This window comes from Nomascus leucogenys, chromosome 11 (genome assembly GCF_006542625.1).
Source record: "Nomascus leucogenys isolate Asia chromosome 11, Asia_NLE_v1, whole genome shotgun sequence".
Classification (NCBI taxonomy): domain Eukaryota; kingdom Metazoa; phylum Chordata; class Mammalia; order Primates; family Hylobatidae; genus Nomascus; species Nomascus leucogenys.
The window spans coordinates 54202101-54227784 of NC_044391.1; the positions used below are offsets into that span (position 1 = coordinate 54202101).

The 25684-nt window shown below is 43.0% G+C and overlaps 1 protein-coding gene across 1 annotated transcript; it reads left to right on the forward strand.

Moving 5' to 3' along the window:
* The first annotated feature begins 4167 nt into the window (after positions 1-4167).
* On the forward strand, positions 4168-25027 carry NEMP1 (nuclear envelope integral membrane protein 1). Its single transcript, XM_003252781.4, has 9 exons — positions 4168-4337; positions 8880-9004; positions 10907-11126; positions 12484-12556; positions 15958-16051; positions 16510-16624; positions 17348-17573; positions 19732-19905; positions 20620-25027. Exons 1-9 carry the CDS (start codon positions 4211-4213, stop codon positions 20798-20800), a joined length of 1335 nt encoding a protein of 444 aa, XP_003252829.1. The 5' UTR covers positions 4168-4210; the 3' UTR covers positions 20801-25027.
* Positions 25028-25684: the final 657 nt, after the last annotated feature.

Sequence of the window (25684 nt, forward strand, 5' to 3'; positions counted from 1 at the left end):
GGCTGCACAGTGGTGCAATCACAGCTCATTGCAGTCGTGACTTCCCAGGCTCAGGTGATTCTCCCACGTCAACCTCCCAAGTAGCTGGGACCACAGGTGCATGCCACCACACCTGGCTAATTTTTTTTTTTTTTATTCTTTGTAAAGACGGGGTTTCACTATGTTGCTCAGGCTGGTCTCAAACTCCTAGGCTTAAGTGATCCACCTGCCTCTGCCTCCCAAGACATTGGGATTACAGGCATGAGCCACCACGCCTGCCCAATTTATTCATTTTTTTTAGCAACAAGGTCTTACTCTGTCACCCAGGGTGGAGTGCAGAGGCATGATCATGGCTCACTGCAGGCTCAACCTCCCAGACTCAAGTGATCGTCCCATCTCAGCCTGTTGAGCAGCTGGGACTACAGGCATGTGCCAACACACTCAGCTAATTTTTGTATTTTTGTAAAGACAGAGTCCTACTATTTTGCCCAGGCTGGTCTTGAACTCCTGGGCTCAAGCCATCCTGAGCCCCGGTCTCCTAAAGTGCTGGGATCACAGGTGTGAACCACTGAGGCTAGCCAACTTTATTTTTAGAAACATTACATGTACAGAAAAATTGAAAAGATAATATGGTGAATTCCTATATACCCTACATTCAATTTCCCCAATTATTATCTGACATTAGTGTGGTACATTTGGCACCATTAATGAAACAGTATTGAAACATTATTAACTAAAGTCTACAGTTTATTCAGATTTCCTTTGGTTTTTGTTGTTGTTGTTGTTGTTGTTTTTAGACTGAGTCTTACTCTGTCACCAGGCTGGAGTGCAGTGGCACTGATCTTGGCTCACTGCTGCAACCTCTGCCTCCCAGGTTCAAGTGATTCTCCTGCCTCAGCCTCCCGAGTAGCTGGGTTTACAGGTGCCGGCCACTACGCCCAGCTAATTTTTTGTATTTTTAGTAGAGATGGGGTTTCACCATGGTGGCCAGGCTGGTCTTGAACTCCTGATCTCGTGATTCGCCCGCCTTGGCCTCCCAAAGTGCTGGGACTACAGGCGTGAGCCACCATGCTCGGCCTCCATGTTTTTTTTTTTGAGACGGAGTCTTGCTCTGTCACCCAAGCTGGAGTGCAGTGGCGCGATCTCGGCTCACTGCAAGCTCCACCTCCCAGGTTCACACCACTCTCCGGCCTCAGCCTCCTGAGTAGCTGGGACTACTACAGGCGCCCGCCACCACGTCCGGCTAATTTTTTTGTATTTTTAGTAGAGATGGAGTTTCACCGTGTTACCCAGGATGGTCTCCATCTCCTGACCTCATGATCCGCCCACCTCAGCCTCCCAAAGTGCTGGGATTACAGGCATGAGCCACTGTGCCCGGCCTCGTTTTTTTAAACTAATGTGTTTTTCTGTTCCAGGACCACATTATGTTTAGTTCTCAAAAACATAATGGGCTGGGCATGGTGGCTCATGCCTGTAATCCCAGCACTTTGGGAGGCCGAGGCGGGCGAATTACCTGAGGTCAGGAGTTCAAGACCAGCTTGACCAACATGGAGAAACCCCATCTCTACTAAAAATACAAAATTAGCTGGGCGGGGTGGCACATGCCTGTAATCCCAGCTACTTGGGGGGCTGAGGCAGGAGAATTGCTTGAACCTGGGAGGGGGAGGTTGCGGTGAGCCAAGTTTGCGCCATTGCACTCCAGCCTGGGCAACAAGAGTGAAACTCTGTCTCAAAAAACAAAAACAAAAAAACCCTAATGATGTTTTGATGACTTTGACAGCTTTGAGGAGTACTGGTCAGGTATTTTGTGGGATGCCTCTATTGGAATTTGTCTAATGTTCTTCTCATGATTAGAGTAGTGTTACGGGTTTTGGGAAGGAAAACCACAGAGTTAAAATGCCATTTTCATCTCATGTTATCAAGGGTACATAGTATCAACATGATTGATGCTGACTTCCCTAGGTCGGCTGAGGGAGTGTGTGTGTGAAATACAGGATGACCATATCAGCACTGTTGGCCTAGACTTTTCCTTCTGAGAATGAAATTTATTCTCTTGCCCATAGCTCAGCCCCATTTTGACTTTTTTTTTTGAGACAGAGAGGCTCGGTCTGTCACCCAGGCTGTAGTGAAGTGGCGTGATCTCAGCTCACTGCAACCTCTGCCTCCTGGGCTCAAGCAATTCTTCTGTCTCAGACTCCTAAGTAGCTGGGATTACAGGAACCCGGCACCATGCTGGGCTAATTTTTGTATTTTTATTAGAGAGAGGGTTTCGCTATGTTGGCCAGGCTGGTCTCAAACTTCTGGCCTCAAGTGATCCTTCCACCTCAACCTCCCAAAAGTGCTGGGATTACAGGCATGAGCCACCACACCCAGCCCATTTTGACTTTTTTTTTTTTTCTTTTTTGAGACAGAGTCTTGGTCTGTCGCCCAGGCTGGAGTGCAATGGGGCGATCTTGGCTCACTGCAGCCTCCGCCTCCTGGGTTCAAGGGATTCTCCTGCCTCAGCCTCCCGAGTAGCTGGGGTTACAGCCACCTACCACCATGCCTGGCTAATTTTTATATTTTTAGTAGAGATGGGGTTTTGCCATGTTGGCCAGGCTGGTCTTGAACTCCTGACCTCAGGTGATCCACCCGCCTCGGCCTCTCAAAGTGTTAGGATTACAGACCTGAGCTACCGTGCCCGGCCCATTTTGACTTTAACAAAATTCCTTGTTTTAGACCAGGCGCAGTGGCTTACGCCTGTAATTTCAGTAATTTGGGAGGCCAAGGTGGGAGAATCACTTGAGGCCAGGAGTTTGAGGTCAGCCTGGGCAATGTAGCACGATATTGTCTCTACAAAAAGTAATTAAAAAAAATTAAGCCAGACATAGTGACTCATGCCTGTAGTCCCAGCTACTTGGGAGATTGAAGTGGGAGGATCATTTGATCCTGGGAGTTCGAGGCTGCAGTGAGCTGTGTTTACGCCACTGCACTCCAGGAGGGTTACAGAAAGATACCTTGTCTTAATAACAACAACAACAACAACGACACAAACAAATAGCTGGGCATGGTGGTGCGTCCCTGTAGCCCAACCTGTCTAGGAGGCTGAGGTGGGAAGATGGTTTAAGTCCAGGAATTCAAGGTTACACTGAGCTGTGATGGTGCTGTCGCACTCCAGCTTGGGTGTCAGAGAATGACCCTGTCTCTAAAAACATTAAAAAAAAAAAATCTTGTTTTGAAAGCTTGAACCTTCCCCAGGAGATACCCCCTTCCTTGGATTCCTCAATTCATTTGGCTCTATCATCTGTAGTTTTCCTACCCATCACCATCAGATCCTCTTAAAAAAAAAAAAGTTTCAATTTCTACTAACAGTTTCTGAACACCTGGATCTCTGCTGGGCCCTGTATTAAATCATTGAATGGGAAGCAGCTAATCCATATAAATAACTCCGGCTTTGGGGTCAGTAGGATTTAGGTTGGGATCACAGACCAGATGAACTATGAAATCTTGGGCAGGTTCCTGTGGCTGTCTTGGCTTTGGCTTCTTAAATGGAGAGAATTATATTTGTCTCACAAGATGATAAGAGGAATAAATGAATCTTTCTTAATCCTAACATTAATTTTACTTCCAAAAATAAAAATCCTATGAATACATTTTTAAAAGCTAATGTTTATGCTTATAAAATATTGACAACACACACTTTTTTGTGACTTCTATTTTAAATCCTTTAGGACTTTGGAGAACCACACTTTTGTCAGTCGACTTTAAAAATTGCCCTATCAGGACCCTACTCATAAAGCGATCTCAATTGTAGGCGTCTCATAACAGAAAGGTCGTGATAAAAAACCGAAAGGAAACCAAAGGAACTTCAGACAGCTTCGATGGAAATACCGAGTTTGATCAAGGAGGCCTCTCCCATTCCGATTTTCTATTGGTTAAGCTTACCATCAATCACACCAGTTGTAAATAAACTGAAGACGGAAGCATGTTGTTAGCGGGGTGGGATCTTCCTGTCGCCGCTGCTAGGGTGAGAACCCATTTTCTAATAGGCTGAAAGCTGCTTTTCCCGCCCTCTCTCTTCAGTTGCTAAGGGGCGGGACTCGTAGGGCCCTTGGAGGGCTGGGTGCTCGAAGCCCTGCCCATCCAATTGGTTAATAGGGGCGGGTTTCGTAGAGGATAGGCTGCTGTCGCTGCCCGTTCGGAGTTAGTTGCTGGGGTAAGGCACGTGAGGAGGAGGTGGCTTGAGGCAACCATGGCGGGAGGAATGAAAGTGGCGGTCTCGCCGGCGGTTGGTCCCGGGCCCTGGGGCTCGGGTGTCGGGGGCGGTGGGACAGTGCGGCTACTCTTGATCCTCTCCGGCTGCTTGGTCTACGGCACAGGTACCGCCCGGGCAGCAGCTGCCAAGGGGGCAGGTGCCGAGGGGGTTATTTTTGGAAAAAGGATTGTCCCGAGGGCGCGGGCCGTTACTTTGCAGAAGGGCGGTGGCTCTACCGAGGGGCGCCGGCGTAGTGTGGTGGAAGAAACTTGGCAGGCTAGTGGGCGTCGGGACTGAGGGTCTGGGCCCTGGAGCGGGCTGGGGCAGCTTCCAGAGTGGGGAGGAGCCTGAAGCCTTTTGGCGGAGACAGGAAGGGAGGCCTAGACTCGTTGAGAAGCGGTCCTGGGGGCTGTGTCTCGTTGCAGAGGCCTCGAGTTTCTTGGTTAAAAGCGAGAAAACCTGGGGACTATTCTGGGCAGGCAGAGCAGCCGCGGGAAAGGGACTATCTCATTCATTCGGCAAATCAGCAAACACCATCTGAGCGTATGCTCTGTCAGGACGCAGGGCACGGGTGGCAGAACGGATGTAGCTGACAGAAATGCAGTGATCTCTATTATCTTCTGCTCTTGTAAAACCTTGACTTCTTACCCCCCCCGCCGCGAGATGGAGTCTTGCTCTGTAACCCAGGCTGGAGTGCAGTGGTGCGATCTCGCTCACTGAAACCTCCGCCTCCTGGGTTCAAGCAGTTCTCCTGCTTCAGCCTCCCGAGTAGCTGGGATTACAGGCACCCGCCACCGCGCCCGGCTAATTTTTGTATTTTTAGTAGAAATGGGGTTTCACCATGTTGGCCAGGGTGGTCTCGAACTCCTGACCTCGTGATCCATCCGCCTTGGCCTCCCAAAGTGCTGGGATTACAGGCGTGAGCCACCGTGACCGGCCAAGATAATGCATGTTTATTTTAGATGATTTGGCAAGGTACAATTAAGTATAAAGAAGTAGGCAGAAACCACACTGTTAATCCATTCAGAAGCAATCTATTTTGGCACACTTTCTTCTGATCTTTTTCCACATATTTTTAATTTTTTATGAATTGATAATTCGTATCCAGTTAGTACTCTAGTTCTTTTCCCTGGAGGCTGCCAGTCGTTACCAGAGATAGTTTTCTCGTTTGATTTTGTAGTACAATAATTTTCCTAAGTAATTTAAAATTCTTTTTTTGTTTTGTTTGTTTGTTTGTTTGTTTTTTTAAGATGGAGTTTGGCTCTTGTTGCCCAGGCTGGAGTGCAGTGGTGCAATCTCAGCTCACTGCAACCTCCGCCTCCTGGATTTAAATGATTCTCCTGCCTCAGCCTCCTGAGTAGCTGGGATTACAGGCACCCGCCACCACGCCCGGCTAATGTTTTTTTTTTTTTTTTTTTAAACAGAGTCTCCCTGTTTTGCCCAGGCTGGAGTGCAGTGGCCAGATCTTGGCTCACTGCAAGCTCCGCCTCCCGGGTTCACGCCATTCTCCTGCCTCAGCCTCCCGAGTAGCTGGGACTACAGGCGCCCACCACCATGCCCAGCTAATTTTTTGTATTTTTAGTAGAGATGGGGTTTTACCGTGTTAGCCAGGATGGTCTTGATCTCCTGACCTCGTGATCCGCCCGCCTCGGCCTCCCAAAGTGCTGGGATTACAGGCATGAGCCTCCACACCTGGCCTTAAAGTTCTTCATAAATATTGTCTTACTTGTATTACATTCCAGTGTATGGGCAGATCTTCATTTAATTTTTTTTCTTTTTTTCCCTCCACGAGATGTAGTCTTGCTCTGTCTTGCCCAGGCTGGAGTGCAGTGGCGCAATCTCGGTTCCCGTTTCAAGCCATTCTCCCATCTCAGCCTCCCAAGTAGCTGGGACTACAGGCGTGTGCCACCACACTCGGCTAATTTTTTTTTTTTTTTTTTTTTAGATTGAGTTTCGCCCTTGTTGCCCAGGCTGGAGTGCAGTGGCACTATCTAGGCTCACTGCAACCTCAGCCTCTAGGGTTCAAGCACTTCTCCCTCTGCCTCCCGAGTAGGTGGGATTGTAGGTGCACGCCACCATGCCTGGCTAACTTTTTGTATTTTTTGTACAGACGGGGTTTCACCAGGCTGGCCTCAAACTCCTGACCTCGTGATCTGCCTGCCTCAGCCTCCCAAAGTGCTGGGATTACAGGTGTGAGCCACCGTGCCTGGCCATATTTTTTTTTTGTAGAGATGGGGTTTCGTCATGTTGGCCAGGCTGGTCTCAAACTCCTGAGGTCAGGAAATCCCCTCACCTTGGCTTCCCAAAGTCCTAGGACTACAGGCGTGAGCCACCACGCCTGGGCCCAGCTATTTATTTATTTATTTATTTATTTATATTGAGACGGAGTCTGGCTCTGTCGCCCAGGCTGGAGTGCAGTGGTGCGATCTTGGCTCACTGCAAGCTCCACTTCCCAGGTTCACGCCATTCTCCTGCATCAGCCTCCCAAGTAGCTGGGACTACAGGTGCCCACCACCACACCCAGCTAATTTTTTTTGTACTTGTAGTAGAGATGGGGTTTCACCTTGTTAGCCAGGATGGTCTCAATCTGCTGACCTCATGATCCACCTGCCTCGACCTCCCAAAGTGGTGGGATTACAGGTGTGAGCCACTGCGCCCAGCCCCTTATTTATTTTTTTGAGACGTAGTCTTGCTCCGTCACCCAGGCTGGAGTGCAGAGGCACGATCTCGGCTCACTGCAGTCTCACCTCCCAGTTTCAAGCGATTCTCCTGCCTCAGCCTCCCTAGAAGCTGCGATTACAGGCGCCCGCCACCACGCCCAGCTGATTTTTTTGTATTTGTAGTAGAGACGGGGTTTCACCATGTTGGCCAGGCTGGTTTTGAACTCCTGACCTTAAGTGATCTGTCTGCCTTGGCCTCCCCAAGTGCTGGGATTTCAGGTGTGAGCCACCATGCCCAGCTGGACAGTGGTCACTTTTAAACCTTGAATTAGCTGATATTAAATACAAATTGAGAGGAGAATCTTCTGTTTTGGTAAATCAGAGGGACTGCATGTAATCATTGCCTGCTCTTAAAACTTGAAGTGACACAAAACAGCTGGAAGGAAACAAGCTTGAAATCTTTTAGTATCCTCCTAAAGTACTATATATTTAAAATATTGCTGGCTGGGCGTGGTGGCTCATGCCTGTAATCCCAGCACTTTGGGAGGGTGAGGTGGGTGGATCAATTAAGGCCAGGAGTTCTAGATCAGTCTGGCCAACATGGTGAAACCCCATCTCTACTACAAAAAAAAAAAAAAAAAAAAAAGTTAGCCAATTGAGGTGGCTCATGCCTGTAATGCTAGCTACTCAGGAGGCTGAGGTAGGAGAATCGCTGGAACCTGGGAGGCAGAGGTTGCAATGAGCCAAGATTGCACCACTGTATTCCAGCCTGGGTGACAGAGTGAGTGAGACCCTGTCTGAAAAAAATAAAAATGCTGGCTGGGTGTGGTGACAGATCTGTAATCCCAGTGCTTTGGGAGGTCAACGTGGGTGCTTTGGGAGGCCAATGTGGGAGGATGCTTTAGGCCAGGAGTTCAAGACCAGCCTGGGCAACATAGTAAGACCTTGTCTCTCTAAAAAAAAAAATACTAGCTGGGTTTGGTGGTGTGTACCTGTAGTCCTGGCTACTTGGGAGGCTGAAGTGGGAGGATTGTTTGAGCCCAAGAGTTTGAGGCTGCAATGAGCTATGATCACATTACTGTACTCCAGCCTGAGCAGCAGAGCAAGACCCTGTCTCAAAAAAATAAAAAAATAAAATAAAACCTGCCAATTCTGTTCTACTCAGGAAAGGGATAGAGAAAATCAACAGATGGAGTATTTTAGCTTACTTTATTTCTTTATAGGACAGGAAGTATATCTAGTGTTTAAGACCATAGTCAGACCTGGGGGTGAATCTCAGATAGGTGATTTACTACTTGTGTGATTTTGGAGCAAATTACTTAATCTTTCTTAAACATCAGTTCCTCATTTATAAAATAAGGGATTATGAGAGTGCTTACCTCAGCATTGTTGGGAGCATGAAATGAGACAGCATACTGTCTTTTTTATTTATTTTTTTTTTATTTTTTATTTTTTTTGAGACGGAGTTTTGCTCTTTTTGCCCAGGCTGGGGTGCGATGTCGTGATCTCTGCTCACTGCAACCTCTACCTCCCAAGTTCAAGTGATTCTCCTGCCTCAGCCTCCCGAGTAGCTGGGATTACAGGCATGTGCCACCACGCCTGGCTAATGTTTTTGTATTTTAGTAGAGACGGGGAGTTTCTCCATATTGGTCAGGCTGGTCTCAAACTTCTGACCTCAGGTCATCCGCCCACCTCGGCCTCCCAAAGTGCTGGGATTACAGGCATGAGCCACTGCGCCTGGCAGCATACTGTCTTAATTGATACTTAATAGTAGTTTTTATTATTACTTGTCTGACTGAATGAATGTGTAATATTTAAATAATTAAACGACAGAAATAAGACTCTGCCTTAGTTCTTCTTTCTTCTCAGTTTTTTTTCTTATTTCTCAGTCTGGCTAATGTTTTAACCCAAAGTTTAGGAAAGTGGTTAGTTTAATCTTTTTCATGAAATGAGTTACAGTTATTAGCTTGTTATGTTTAATTCTTGTTTCCTTTCTTTGCATAAAGCTGAAATTGATGTAAATGTGGTCATGCTTCAGGAATCCCAAGTTTGTGAAAAGCATGCCAGCCAACAATTCTGTTACACAAATGTGCTTATCCCAAAATGGCATGATATATGGACACGGATACAGGTAATAACTTGGAATCCTCTGGCAGGGGCAGCTTCTGTAAATTTCTATCTGTTGGTGATTAGTGAGTATTTTGACACTTTCCTCCCCTTCACATACTTAAAAAAAATGTTGTTAACAATCTTGTTAGGGTTGAGATTATCCTGAGTTGTGTTTTCATCAATAAGCATTTATGCCTACTTTGTATTCCTCTCTGCTCCCTCAAGTAGATTACAGTATTCTAAGGTAAACTTCTTTCCTCCTCCCTCCTTTTCCCAAAGAAACTGCTTTGTTTTCTTGTCCTTCATTTTGCAGTATGTGTGTGTGCACACCCACACACCCCTCTTTCTTTTTTTATTTTTATTTTTTATTTTTTGAGGCAGAGTCTCCCTCTGTTGCCCAGGCTGGAGTGCAGTGGCACCATCTTGGCTCACTGCAATCTCTGCCTCCCGGGTTCAAGCGATTCTCCTGCCTTAGCCTCCCAAGTAGCTGGGATTACAGGCATATGCCACCACACCTGGCCAATTTTTTTGTATTTTTTTAGAGATGGGGTTTCATCATGTTGGCCAGGCTGGTCTGAAACTCCTGCCCTCAGGTGATCTGCCCACCTCGGCCTCCCAAGGTGTTGGGATTATAGGCATGAGCCATCGCACCCAGCCCCCCTCTTTCTTTTTAAAGGCCTTATGCCTTCTTTGGGCTGGAAACTGTTATGTGCCTGTCGGGATGTAAACTCTTTTGCTCCACTGTTCCTATTCTGATTCTACATGAGATATTTCATAAATCCCCGAACTGAAGAATGACTTTGGTCTCATTTATTTCGTAACACTGTTAAGTCACCTGGCAAACAGGAATGTCTGGCTGTAACAGTGATTGAACAAAATGAGTCCTTTCAGAAATGTAGTTGTTATAAGCATAGTTACTGATGAGGACATTTGTTGTTCACATCAAAAACATAAGGGTGGACTTGTGGATTTTTTTTTTTTTTTGAAACGGAGTCTCGCTCAGTCACGCAGGCTGGAGTGCAGTGGCACGACCTCGGCTCTCTGCAACCTCTGCCTCCTGAGTAGCTGTGGGCTGTGCCCAGCCAACTCGTGGATTTTTAAAAAAAATTCTTTAAAAAAAATGTCTGATAAGCTGGGCGCTGTGGCTCATGCCTGTAATCTTAGCATTTTGGGAAGCTGAGGCGGGCGAATCACTTGAGGTCAGGAGTTTGAGACCAGCCTGGCCAATATGGTGAAACCCCGTCTCTACTAAAAATACAAAAATTAGCTGGGCATGGTGGCGCAAACCCTGTAGTCCCAGCTACTCAGGAGGCTGAGGCAGAAGAATCGCTTGAACCCAGGAGGTGGCGGTTGCAGTGAGCCGAGGTCATGTCACTGTACTCCAGCCTGGGCGACAGAGCGAGACTCCATCTCAAAAAAAAAAAAAAAAATTATAAAAAAGTGATACTCCATCTGGGGCACATTATAACCAACATTTACTCATAATCAGTGGCTTGTGACAATGGATTGAACTCAGCCTGTCATTATGGAAAACATTTTTAGTTTTCTGGGGCAGTTTATGCCTGGCAATTTTCTTAATATTATAGACATTTGCTTTGTGTGATCTCTAATAAATAGCTGTATTGATAACTCTTTCAGTTTGGAAGTATTTTTTCCCTCTATGTTCTGCCCTAATAGTAGATTCAGATCACGTTAACAAGAAGGTATTCTAACAGCTGTCTCTCTGTAACATGTGCAGTGTTATTTGCCCAATTATGTTTTAGCCACTGTATTTCTATATTTCTGATAAGCTTTGTGGAAAACTGGCACCATTACTGATTTGGTTGTTTACTCTGAGGGTTTTTTAAAAAATTGTATTTGTGAAAAATTAAAATTCCTACTTCCTTTTTTCTCATCCTGATTTTATTTTTTTATTTATTTACAGATCCGAGTAAATAGTTCCAAATTGGTTCGAGTCATCCAGGTGGAGAATGAGCAGAAACTGAAGGAGCTAGAGCAGTTTAGTATCTGGAACTTTTTTTCCTCTTTTTTAAAAGAGAAATTGAATGACACCTATGTTAACGTGGGTCTATACAGCACAAAAACCTGCCTCAAAGTTGAGATTACAGAGAAGGACACCAAGTACAGTGTCATTGTGATCCGGAGTAAGTCTCACCTCTGTTTTTCTGATGGATTCTGTAGTGATAAGGACTGAGTTCTGAAGGGTATAATTAGTGAGACTGAGAAGTCAGCCTAAGACAGCTCCAGTTGGGTTCTGATTATAACCCTGAGTATACCACTTCTCCAAACAGTTCATGGAGACTTCACCTGTATCAGACAGGCCTAGAATTGAAACTCCACCTCAGGAAATTCTGAGTACCTCCTTACCTGGAACTGTGAAGACTTTTATTCCTAATTATAATGTGCTGCTAATGGCCCTGAGCATATATGCCAAATACTGTTAGAGTAAATCAGATAGACGTGTTCTACCTTCTGGACACTTCTAAACAAAGGTAACTGTCTGATGTGTACATGCCTACATTTAAAGACGTGAATGGTTAATAAAAATTGAAGAAAGGTAAAATTGAAAATCATTCACAAGTAAAAAGAATATTCGTGGAACCATAAATAAAGATGAAGACCACCACAGTTTAAAACTTATTCAGTGGAACTGGGAGAAGTTTTCTCTTTTCTGAAGATGACTGAGAAAGTTTCAGGGGAGATGGATCCTGTTGAATTCTCTCTGACTTTGTTTCCCCTTGGTTACTACACAGGGTCCTGGGATGTTGTAAGTAGTAGAAATGTTTCTCGGTTTAGTATGAAATAGGTTGTGCCCTTCCATTTGTCCCAGGGTTCTTTGGTTATGTAGGGTTGGCTTGTTTTTTGACGTTCCTTCTACAATTACTGATTCCTCCTGCTCCTGTTCTGTTTGTGGGCCTCCTGTAGAGCTCTTGAATGTGAAAGCTGTGGGAGTATCTGGTATGCCACTAAGGGGCCTTTGCTAGGGCCCCCTGGTCCTGAGTGAGATGTATTTGCGTGTAGGCTTTTCCAGCACAGTGCTCTGTAGCAAAAGGAAGTAGGTGGTATTGTTGGGCAAGAAAAGCAGCCAGTTAGAGAACAACACAAGGCCCTGACCCACAGTTCTGGGCAAATCTGCTGAGTTCCATGACTGAGTGACTTACAGCTTGAAAGCCAGAGTGATAGAGACCCCTTGTGGGTGATTGCATGAATTGCTGATGGTACTGTGTCTAGCTTTGTCCAAAACGAAGCTTGAGTTTCTTTTAACCTTAGCATAGGTAGCTGAAATAAAAATAAGATCTTCAGGCAAATACAGGTTAGACAGAGACCTAATTATACATTGGAAGGGTGCCCAGGCTTTAGATGAAATTTAAATGCTTTTTAGGTGGGCTGTTTGCATTTATTTTTATTGTAGCTGACCAATAGTGCCAACATTGTCTTTTATTCTATAATGGCTTAAGCAGTTTTGTTCCCTTATTAAGCAAAAATCTTTATTTATTTCAGGATTTGATCCCAAACTCTTTCTTGTTTTCCTTCTTGGACTTATGCTATTTTTTTGTGGAGACTTGCTGAGCAGGTAGGTTCCAAGGATAGTGTGCAGAATGACACGGCTCATACCTATCCTGCTTGGGTTTTATAGTAACTATTAAGTACTGCCATTCCCATTTCCAGGACCTTTATGGCTTGGCCATTGCCCACTTGGATATTTACAAAAAAATAATGTGTATTATGATTTTTGTTTTTTCTTATTTGAACAATATTGACAATAATGAAATTCCCACATTAGGTTGGCCCATCATTAGGTTGATAGGAGTTAGCCAATACAATGAAATGGAACATCATCACCCTTTCTATTGCTAGAAGTAATGTGTTAAGGTGTCATCTTTACAGGTCCATGGGTTGATGATTTTGTTCAGATGTAAAGAGACAAATAGCGGCTGGGCGCAGTGGCTCACGCCTGTAATCCCAGCACTTTGGGAGGCCAAGGCTGGCAGATCATGAGGTCAGGAGATGGAGACCATCCTGGCTAACACGGTGAAACCCCATCTCTACTGAAAATACAAAAAAATTAGCCGGGCGTGGTGGCGGGCGCCTATAGTCCCAGCTACTTGTGAGGTTGAGGCAGGAGAATGGCGTGAACCCAGGAGGTGGAGCTTACAGTGAGCCGAGATCGTGCCACTGTGCTCAGCCTGGGCAACATGGCAAAACCTCATCTATACAAAAATTAGCTAGGCGTGGTGGTATGTGCCTGTGATCCCAGTTACTCGAGAGGCTAAGGCACAGGAACCACTTGAGCCTGGAGGTGGAGGTTGCAGTGAGCCAAGATCACACCACTGCACTCCAACCTGGGCCACAGAGGGAGACCCTGTTTTAAAAAAAAAAAAAAAAATCAAGTGTTTATTCATTTCTTCCTTTAGGAACCTACTAGTTAAGACAGGTGAGACTGACATGTACAAATATGAAGAAAATATATAGGTAACTAAATAAACATTGAATGAAGGTAAAATCAACATTAAGTTTGTATACAAGTAAAAAGTATTTGTGGAGTAGTGAATGAAAGATTAACAATTGGAGTTTGAAGTTGGGCTGGAGTGGGGTTGCTGGAAGTTGTTCCTTATTTTGGGGATGCTGAGAGAAACAGTGAAGGAGGAATAACTGGTAGAAAAAATCTGGAATGGGGGGCTGGTTGTGGTGGCTCACACCTGTAATCCTAGCACTTTGGGAGGCTGAAGGGGGAGGATGACTTGAGCCCAAGAGTTTGAGACCAGCCTAGGCAACATAGTGAGACCCTGCCTCTACAAAAAAATACAAAAATTAGCCAGGCATGGTTGTGTGTGCCAGTAGTCCCAGCTACTTGGGAGTCTGAGGTAGGAGGATCACTTGAGCCCAGGAGGTTGAGGCTGCAGTGATCCGTGATTGCACCACTGCACTCCATCCTGGGTGACAGAGTGAGACCCTGTCTCAAAAATAATAATACTCAGGTTGGGAGAGATGATGGGGGATGTGAATAGGACATTATGTAAAGGCTGATTATTGGGAAATATATGAGGGAAGCCATTTAATCCTAATCTTCATAATCTGGCAGTAACTACATAGCATCAGTCTCTACAGTTCTCTGACCTCAAGTTTTGGGCAAATATAGGCACACATCACTTTATTGTACTTCACTTTTTTGTGGTTCACAGATAGTGCATTTCTTTCCAAATTGAAGGTTCGTGGCAACCCTGGGTCAAGCAAGTCTGTCACACCATTTTCCCAATAGCATGTGCTCACTTGGGGTCTCCGTGTCACATTTTAGTAATTCTCATAGTATTTCAAACTTTTTCTTGTGATTATAACTGTTATGGTGATCCATGATCAGTGATCTTTGATGCTGCTGTTGCAATTATTTTGGGTCACCACATGTCCATGTAAGACAGTATATTCATTTTCTTTTCTTTTTTTTTTTTTTTTTTTTTTTTTTGAGACAGAGTCTCACTGTGTCGCCCAGGCTGGAGTGTAATGGCACGATCTCGGCTCACTGCAAGCTCCATCTTCCAGGTTCACGCCATTCTCCTGCCTCAGCCTCCCCAGTGGCTGGGACTACAGGCGCCCGCCACCACACCCGGCTAATTTTTTTGTATTTTTAGTAGAGACAGGTTTTCACTGTGTTAACCAGGATGGTCTCGATTTCCAGACTTCGTGATCCGCCCGTCTCGGCCTCCCAAAGTGCTGGGATTACAGGCTTGAGCCACCGCGCCCAGCCAGATACAAGTTTTGATCCAGAGCAAGACCCTAACTGTCTTCAATTTTGTGAAGGGTGAGAGGTGAGGAAGCCTCAGAAGAAAAGTTTATAGCTAGTGAAGGTTCTTGGTTCATGAGATTTAAGGAAAGAAGCTGTCTTATTACATAAAAGTGCAAGGTAGTCTGGGCGTGGTGGCTCAGGCCTGAAGTCCCAGCACTTTGGGAGGCCGAGGCGGGCAGATCACTTGAGCCCAGTGAGATCGAGACCAGCCTGAGCAACATGGTGAAACCCTGCCTTTACAAAAAATACAAAAAAGCCAGTCGTGGTACCAGCTACTCGGGAGGCTGAGGTGGGAGAATCACCTGGGCCCAGTAGATCAAGGCTGCAGTGAACCATGATCACGCCATCGCACCCCAGCTTGGGCAACAGAGTGAAACCTTGTCTCAAAAAAAAAAAAAAAAAAAAAAAAAAAAAGGTGAACCAAGCACTGGTATAGAAGCTGTAGCAAGTTATTCAGAAGATCTAGCTAACATCATTGTTAAAAGTGGCTACAATTAAAGAGCTCCTCAATGTAGACAAAATACCTTATACTGGAAGAAGATGCCATTGAGGACTTTGATAGTGAGAGAGAAGTCAGTGCCTAGCTTCAAAGGAGGGGTGATCCTCTTGGTAAGGGTTAATGCTGTTGGAGGATTGACTCCAATTTTGAAAGAAGTTGTGGTAAAATGCTATCAGACAGTATTGCATGCTTTAGAGAAATCTTCATTGAAAGGATGAGTCAATGCAGCAAACTTCATTGTATTTTAAGAAATTGCCACAGCCACTCCAGCCTTCAGAAACCACCGCCTTCATCAGTCAACAGCCATCAACATGGAAGTGAGACCCTTCACCAGCAAAAAAAATGATGACTCACTGAAGGCGTAGATGATCTTTAGCAGCTGTTAGCAAAGTATTTTAAATTAAAGAATATATATTTTTAAGACATAATGCTGTTGTACACTTAATACACTATAATATAGTGTAAACAATTTTTGTATGCAGTGGGAAACCAAAAGATTTGTGTGACTTACTTATTGCAATATTTGGTTTATTGCAGTGGTCTGGAACCAAATTTGAAATGTCTCTGATGTATGCTTGTACTGCTGTAATCTTGTACCTTTTGAAATCTTTCGGCTGGGTTAGTTGCCCTAGTTTCAACAGTGCTATGTATGAAATATATACATATGGTCATGAAATACATTTTTTTTCTGCAGAAGTCAAATTTTCTACTACTCTACTGGGATGAGTGTGGGAATTGTGGCCTCTCTACTAATCATCATTTTTATACTATCTAAGTTTATGCCTAAGGTAAGTATCAGAATCTTCATGTGCAGCTAGAATGAATTTGGATAGCTGAAGGACTGTTTTCCTGGGTAATCTTAGAAAACTGAAAATGTGTATTGATGGCTGATGAGTCAATATCCTACTCTCCTTGATTCAGAAAGGTACTTTCCACGATGAAACTTGGAGCCTGATTACAAATTCTTTCTTTTTATATAAAATCCTGTGCTCAGAGGGGGATTAAAGTCTGCTTCCTGTTTTTTAATTATATAGCCAGGCTTTTAAGTTATTTAGCATCTCATCTTCCCAGTGTTCGTTGCAGACTGTACCATTTTAAGTATAAAGGACATCTTTTTAAGAGAAGTGTTTTTTGTGCGTTTTGAGTAGGTTGAATTTTTTTTTTTAAATCATAGTTCCATTTTGCTTCTTTTATGTATGGAAAGCCTGTTGTAACTTTTTGCTTTCACTTCTACTCTCTGTCTTAGAAAAGTCCCATTTACGTCATCCTGGTGGGAGGCTGGTCTTTTTCTCTGTACCTCATTCAACTAGTTTTTAAAAATTTACAAGAGATCTGGAGGTGTTACTGGCAGTATCTTTTAAGTAAGTGTTGTCGGTTTTGCTTTCCTTTTGTACGTTTATAGGCTGTTTCAGTTAATTTGATCATGAAAAGATTTTGCATGCTTATGGGATTTAATAGTTCATGTCATTTTTTTAAACTTTTAAAAATCATAGTTTTTCACTTATTTCTAACCCCTCTACAATTATCACCTTCTCTTAAATTAGAATGGTGCTGTTAGGGAGAAGATGTTCATTTATTGGTATTTATAAATATACCTTTCTTTACACAATAAACATCTTTCTGAAAAGCTGTAAGTTGACTTTATTAATGGAATCATATTTTAAATATACTTGGGGACCTTATGTAAAGGACTCTGCAGTTAATTTTTTTCTCCTTCATTTCTGAATGAAACTGCTGTAGATTTTATTTACAAAGTAAAAATCCTTGGTCATATAGATAGTAACCTTTGATTTATCCTTTGAGGGGTGATTAATCTGGATTTCCATATATTGGTTTTTTAAAATAGTCTATTTCACGGTTGTTCAACATGTAGCTTTAATGTTCTGTTTGAACCAAATAAATTTGGGACAGCAGAAAGGATAGAAACTTAGAGAAATGTATTCTAAGAAAAAAATGTGAAAAATTAAGTAAAAATCTGATTTCCTGGTTCAATTGGTGCTATATAGTAAATTACTGCTTCCCACACAAATTATTTTTACCAAGTATAGATGAAAAAGAATGTCTTCTGATAACTCTTCTCATAGGTTATGTCCTCACAGTTGGATTCATGAGTTTCGCAGTGTGTTACAAGTATGGGCCCTTGGAGAATGAACGAAGTATCAACCTGCTGACCTGGACCTTGCAGCTGATGGGCCTGTGTTTCATGTATTCTGGCATCCAGATACCACATATTGCCCTTGCCATTATCATCATTGCTCTTTGTACTAAGAACCTGGAATACCCTATTCAGTGGCTGTACATCACCTACAGGTGACTGAAAGGCAATGTAACTTAATATTGACAGGTACAGTGTGAGATGCAGTTGCAGCAAGAGGATACAGAGGTGTTGACCTGGGAGCTTCTTTGTTAATGAAAAGTCATTGTATTATACTTCCACTTTTGTTCCTTCCCGAGTCTATTTTTTTTTTTACTTTCTATAGGAATTTTTATATTTTTATTCTAGTCATTTTATATAAAATGTCTAGTAAAATGTCATGTGTTCCTGTTACCACAAGGTGGTGCAAATTATATCACTTTTTTTTTGAGATGGAGTCTCGCTCTGTCGCCCAGGCTGGAGTGCAGTGGCGTGATCTCGGCTCACTGCAACCTCCACCTCCCGGGTTCAAACGATTCTCCTGCCTCAGCCTCTTGAGTAGCTGGGATTACAGGCGTGCACCACCACACCCAGCTAATTTTTATATTTTTAGTAGGGTTCCCCATGTTGACCAGGCTGGTCTTGAACTCCTGACCTCAAATGTCAGGAGTTCCTAAAGTGCTGAGGAGCTCCCAGAGTGCTCGGATTACAAAGTGCTGGGATTACAGATGGGAGCCACCGTGCCCCGCCACAAATCGTATGCTCATTGAGGTCTCCTGGGTCGTTTTTTTTTTTTTCTTTTGAGACAGAGTCTCGCTCTGTCACCGAGGCTGGAGCACAATGGCGTGATCTCGGCTCACTGCAACCTCCAACTCCTGGGTTCAAGTGATTCTCCTGCCTCAGCCTCCCGAGTAGTTGGGACTACGGGTGGGCGCCACCATGCCTGGCTAATTTTTGTATTTTTAATCGAGATGTGGTTTCACCATGTTGGCCAGGGTGGTCTCAAACTCCTGACCTCAGGTGATTTGCCCACCTCAGCCTCCCAAAGTGCTAGGATTATAGGCATGAGCCACCTCACCCAGCCCATTTCAGACTTTCTCAGTGGCTTTCAGATTGCTCTGGAGGTCTTAGTCTTATTTTAAGATGTAATTCATAGCATGTTTTGTCAACTTGCATAATAAATATGGAATGTTACTAGGTCCTGAAGTTGTCTATTAATAGATAGTCGAGGTGATGCTTTCAGTTTGGGAAACCAAGTTATTGGACCACAATCTTTTTTTTTTTTTTGAGATGAAGTCTTCCTCTGTTACCAGGCTGTAGTGCAGTGGCACGATCTCGGCTCACTGCAACCTCTGCTTCCCGGGTTTAAGCGATTCTCCTGCCTCAGCCTCCTGAGTAGCTGGGGTTACAGGCACATGCCACCATGCCCAGCTAATTTTTGCATTTTTATAGTAGAGATGGCGTTTCACTATGTTGGCCAGGATGGTCTCAATCTCGACCTTGTGATCTGCCCGACTTGGCCTCCCAAAGTGCTGGGATTACAGGTGTGAGCCACCTTGCCCGGCCTTTTTTTTTTTTTCTTTTGAGATAGAGTTTTGCTCTTGTTGCCCAGGCTGGAGTGCAATGGCATGACCTCGGCTCACTGCAACCTCCGCCTCCCCGGTTCAAGCGATTGTCCTGCCTCAGCCTCCTGAATAGCTGGGATTACAGGTGTGCACCACCATGCCTGGCTAATTTTGTATTTTTAGTAGAGACGGGGTTCCTCCGTGTTGGTCAGGTTGGTCTCCAACTCCTGACCTCAGGTGATCTGCCTGCCTTGGCTTCCCAAAGTGCTGGGATTATAGGCGTGAGCCACTGTGCCCGGCTAGGACCACAATCTTACACCATGATTTTCTTGTTATTTTCCCATCTACTAAAAAATAAGTAAATATTTTATCATTTATTGGAAAATAAAGTGAGTTTGTTCACATTAGTGAATAATATTGACTATAAATAATTTTTTACTTTCTATAGGCATTTTTATATTTTTATTCTAGTTACTTTATATAAAATAAAAAGGTCTAGTAAAATGTCATGTGTTCCTGTTACCACAAGGTGGTGCAAGTTATATCACTTTTTTTTGAGATGGAGTCTTGCTCTGTTGCCTATGAATTGTCACTCATAGTCTAATATGTCAGGAGTTCGTTATAACTGAAGATGTCTGGAATTTTTAGGAGTGATGACTCTTAATGTTCAGGCTGTCTGCTGTATGCTTGGCCCACTAAAGGGAGCTAGAAGTAAGGATGGATATAGATTACTGATTAATGATTCATAATGTTATTTTGGTGAGCACAGAAAGGTGTGTAAGGCAGCAGAAAAGCCTGTCCCCCCTCGTCTCCTGACAGAAGAAGAATATCGGATACAAGGAGAGGTAGAAACCCGAAAGGCTTTAGAGGAGCTCCGAGAATTTTGTAACAGTCCAGACTGCTCTGCTTGGAAGACTGTTTCTCGAATCCAGTCTCCAAAAAGGTAAACTCAGCCAGATATACCAAGCATCTATCAGGGTAATTGTGACTTTGAGTTCTACCAGAGATCATACTTGTAGAGAATCGTGCACTTGTGACCTTTGTTTTCCTGTTAATCTTCAAGTAGTCAAGAGAAAGGTGGATATATAATTACACATTAAGCAGTAACCTGTTTCCTCAGGAAACTATCTACTCTAGCTTTGATTGTAGCATTAAGATGGGAAGAGTCCAGTACCATATTAAGTTTCCCTTCTGAAAGTTTTGCATTGCTCTCTGAGTTGGTAGGGTTCCCCCCTACCCACTTGTTAGTTGGGGGCAAATGTACCAATGAGTATGTGAAGCTTCAATTTGGAATCATGATGGCATAAAGTTTATAGGGCCATAAACGTGAATAACTGTGTAATGCCCCTTAATCTTCTCTTATCAGGATTACAGATGACTAAAGGAACCTTGGCACTTTCATAATTAGAAAGGATAGGCAAGTGCTTATTAAGCAGGATGGAGTTGCAGGGGTATTGGCCTATGATCCCAGCTTTCCTTTTCTCCTTAACTTCATGCATTAGTCTACTTACCTGCCGGAGTAAGGACAAGGATGTTGGCTAGACTCAATATAATTTGAGTTGTGAGCATATCGAGGGCTTTAATTTGTTCTTACTTTGAAAGAAGACCAGAAAGGACAGAAGGCATATTTCTAATGAGTATTATCTTCTGTTTCCAGATTTGCTGACTTTGTGGAAGGCTCTTCCCACCTCACGCCAAATGAAGTTTCTGTCCATGAGCAGGAGTATGGATTAGGGAGCATTATTGCCCAGGATGAAATCTATGAGGAAGCATCCTCTGAGGAGGAGGACTCATATTCTCGGTGTCCTGCTATCACACAGAACAACTTTCTAGCCTAGGTAGTGGTCAGTTATCTTTATGTGGACTGGCTTGGTGCCTTGGTCCATGTTGCATGTGTTGTGCAATTGCTTTCAACCCTTTGAAACAAAGTGAGATAGGGTAGAAATTCTCTCACTGAAATAAGAGGCCTAAAAAGGCCTCCCTTTGGAAATGAGAGGTCTCTATGGGATCCCTGAGGAAGGAGAATGGATAAAGTAGTGAATGCTGGGTAGTTCACTTCCCACTGGTTAAGCTAACAGCTCACTTTTATGTTCCCAGAGAAATTGGATGGCCACAGCTAGCATGGCATTCTAGCTCCTTTTTGAAAATTGATTCAATCATGGCATTTCTGTCACTGGCTGGCTCTCCAAAGTAAGAACTGCTGTTAAGTGCAGGAATGCTTTTAGACTATAGGCTGCAACTTCCAGAGAGAAATCCACAAATCTGAGCCTCCTTCACTCCAGCTTTTATTTCAGTGACTTTAGAATAATTATTGATTTAACTGTTTTGGGAGGAAAATAGATTTTTATTGTTTTGTTTTTTTAAATGAATGTCTTTTAAAAAACATAACAAACTCATGTTCCAGAACCAGCAAGTGCTCCAGAGTGACACACCCCCTAGGCCTCTACATATTTATTAATATGGATTATCCATTAAAGCCCCAGGAGCTGCTGTTTTAAGCTTTGATTTAGTTCTCATACATATGATAGAAAGTCCTATTTGCCTTTAGGAACATGCCTGTAGGCTCTTCTGCAGGTGAGGTGTATTGGGCTTTTCATTATATTCAACTTTCAATTCCATCTTAAAAAACATTCGTATTCTTCTCTTCCCATTCTTCCTTGCCCTGCCTTTGCCCTTTCAGGAAGAGTCAGTTCCTTTACCTGTGAACTATATATGTTCAGAGTAGCATTATTCCTGCTAGCTAGGAGAAGTCATCTTGTTTAGGGGATTTGGATGCTTTTTACAAGTTCTCCATTTTTCCTGTCATTGGGTCATGTATCTTTGAGTTGCTATGAAATCAGGAAACTGTCTCCTTTTTCTTTCCCTTCCTTTGTCTACATGTTCTGTCCATTCCTTTCAGCCTTTTCTCACCACCCATACTCCCCCAAATCTAGGTAATTTTTAAGCCTCGAAACTATGTAGTTTCTTGATACACAATTTGTAGTTACGCAGCAGCCACAATTTGCATTGCTAGGAAATAGGCTCCAGGTTATCTTCATGCCTCTGGGTGCTCATTCAGCTGTCAAGTTTCCATGAACTTACACTTATTTATGATTGCGTTTCTGACCTGAGATTTATGCTGCCTGTTATTGCAGTAGCATTAGTTTCAGATTCTTTTGCCATTGCAAAGTACCCCTTATAAACCAGCAATGTCATCTGTGAGGAAGCAAATTCTCAAGTGTCTGTCATTTACTTGGTTCTTTTTCTTTGTGGTCTTCACCCTCATGCCCTGGAAAAATCTGTAATTACCTTAGCCAGGAAGATAGATGGTCATGGCAAGCGCGCAGCACCAGACTTACTGGCTCACCATGATCATGGAAAAAAAGCGGATGATTTTTTTAAAAGCCGTAATGACTCCTTTAGACCAGCCATTTGCGTGGTAATTTTGAAAGTCCTGGCTCCATTGCAGACTTCCAAAGGGTCAGCTCTGAGACTGCCCTCCAGGTGGGCAGTTGATTATTTCCACCAGTGTTTTCCACAGCCTTAAACTGTCCTAAAGTGACAACTACCTCAGTTGGCAGGAAAGAGACATATAGTAGAAAGTGAAAAATGAGCAGTATTTGGGCAGATGCTATGGGTTACAGTTGAAGGGTAAAAGAAACTTTACATTGGGAAACCTTTATACCCTTGTGAATTATGTACATGGTAAAATGTTCTCTCTCTACAAAGAACTATTAAAATTTCTGAAATATACTATTTTTTACCTTATTTATAGAAACTGAGACTTAGCATATTTAAGCATAAGTTTATTTTAAAAAATAATCCAACTTGTGCAAGTGGTCTTAGGATTCTCTGGAGATTTTGGTGCCTCCCCTACTTAGGGAGGTGATAGCTTGCCTATAAGGGTTACTTTTCCTGATCATGTCTTTATTTCAATAAGAAAGCACTGTGAAATTGTGAAAGATTCTCTTTCTCTGTTTAATAAACCCCCATGAAATATAGTTTCCATCTCTAGACCAGTTTTTTTCCACCGTGTTTAGATTTGAGGTGAGTAAAATCAAACTGTTTTTTACTCCCTATCTGGTAGTTGGAGACCTGCGCTGTAGGCAGTGGAGATGGCAATTTGTTCTGCAGCCTGAGAGTTACTCTCAGACAGTGAAGGACAGTGCTGCTCTGGTGTGCTGTGTGTCCTTGCCCTGCCTGCCTGTGGCTCTACCCAGATGCTTCAGATCCTCTGTGTACCCGGAGATTGCTTGACTTCAACCTTCTTTAGGAGCTGCTCTTGTCTCCCTCTTGGCCACTTAGTTTGCTGGCTCAGTCACTACTTGAAGACCCCATTTAATTTTTCTCTGGCAGTTATAGCTCTTGTGATTTCAGTAGTCTCATCTCTCAGGCCAATCTCATCAAGAAGGATTGAAGGGATAACTATGAGGTAAGCTGGACATTGGAGCCATGTTTGCTGCCACGTCAGCGTCTTGCTGGGTGAATGTCAAGCCATAAATGGGCTCCAGGGCTCTGGATCTCATCAGCATTGGAAATCTATTGTCTCTCATCAGTCTGACCAAATTATGTAGAGCATTAATGTAGAGACTCCCATTAATGGGAATACAGGAGGCAGCTGGCATAAAACATTTCTTTCACTTTCCTTTCCCACTCAGATTGCTTCAAGAGACCAACAGAACACAGGGATCAAAAGCAAGGAAAATTTAGCAACTTCGTTACTTTCTAATAAGTAATTCCTGTTAGCTGCTGCATCCCACCAAAACTAGTTTATTTTTCTCCTCAAATTCATGATTTTTACGTCTGTTACAAAGGCAATTTTGCTGATAGCTCTTTGGGTCCCACTGTTCCTTTTTATGCTAATAGATTCCATTCTAGGGCCCAGCCGTCTCTTGACTGATGGTGTTCCCTTTAACCCTTGGCATGTATAATAGAATTTTGGTGAATGAAAGAACCCAAATAGGCCAGATAGTCCCCCCAGGCCCTGATATCCATAAAAGGCTTGGGAATGCATTATGTAATTGTCCTTAGTCTTTTTGTTGTTTTAGAAAAAAAAAAAAGATGGGCTCAGATGGATGCCTACGTAAAAATGGTTCCTAGCTCTGTACTCATAACTTTTCTTTGAATTGAGTAGTGAAAGGAAGTAGGAGGAAAGGAAATTAAATGTCCTTCTAGTATTCTCTGGACTCAAGTCTGACATATGAGATAATAACCTATATTGAAATGCCAAGAATTGTATCTGAAACAAGAGAACAGTTTGACACATTTATCATGCCTTCATATTACATATTAACTGAAACCAATTAATAAACATATGAAATATCCATTGCACAAGGCAAAGGCACCTAAACCTTTTGTTTCTGTTTCTACATAGCAGAAATTGATTTATTTTTTATTTTTTTAGGGGAACCTATATAATTATGACCCAGTGATGTCTTTTGGTGACTTAAGCTTACAGATTCAGATTACAATTGAGTTGATTCTAGATGGTTACTACCTTGAAAAGGATGTTGGTGCATTATGTGACACGAGCCAGAGCCTGCTGGGAATAAACAAAGCAGATTCATGCCAACACCAACTCGTAGCTTTAGTGGCGGATGGGAGTGGTCACAGACTCCCAAAATGTGGAGCTTTGGATTTCCACACCACCCCACGTGTGTGTCATCTTCCGGTTTCACACTCTTGATGATAATTTGAAAATGGTGAAATCACCTCTGAATTTGCCTATAGCATGAGCACATTCTTATGACAACATAACAAATAGTTCGTAATGTGAATATTAGAAACTGTTACAGCCTGCAATTACTGTAATTTTCCATGTTTGTGGAATTGATATAGAAATAGCAGGGCTAAGGAATTACTGGCAAGTTTTAGCCTGTGGGTAATACCTTAGGGTTATTTAAATATTTGTAATTTTATTTAAATGTTCATGAATGTTTGAAAGGGACAAAATTATCAGGGATGGCTCTTTGCCATGGGTCTTATTTTCACCCTCTTTTCTGTAAGAAAAAAGAACAATGTCTTATGTATTTTTAAAGTTTTTGGTATAGTTTCTAATTCCAATTTTAATAAAAGTTTTATAGATATATCGTGGTCTTTCTTAATGAACATATTATTTTCTTGTTTGGATTTCTTGTTTTCAGGTAATCAGCAATTAACTCCTCAGTTTCATCTTTCTAATGAGATAGTTTTGCATGCCATTGATTTCCCTTTTTTTCTTAGCCACCCCTTCCTGTCCTGAGTCTGTACTGGTCTACTTTCATCCTTGGACTGGATGATTTCCCAGGATGCAAAATCTCTAAGGGGTATTCTTGCAGGAGCAGCAGGTTGTACTATCATGCTGTCTCATAGAAAAGCAAAATACAGGTTATTCTTGGCCCAAGGAACTACTCTGATTATACTTTAGTTCTTTTGTTTTTTTACGGCATAAAGTATCTCTTTTGTTTGTCCATTGGGATGGGGAGAAGACCTATGGCTCCAGCTGTGGGATCCCTACCAATAGCTCTGTATAGGGTGGAAGAGAGAGTAGGGCTGTAGTAAGCATTATGTGTATTGAATAAAAACTTCAATTATGTCTAGGCCCAGCTTCTACCATAGGAGTCTGATACCTTTCATTTTGTGTATTGGCTACCTTCTTTGCTCTGGGAATCCTTTGTAATATTCATATTAACTCTGTACCTGTCTTTTTTCATCTCATTTATTAATAATTATTATTATTTTTTGAGACAGTCTCTTCCTGTTGC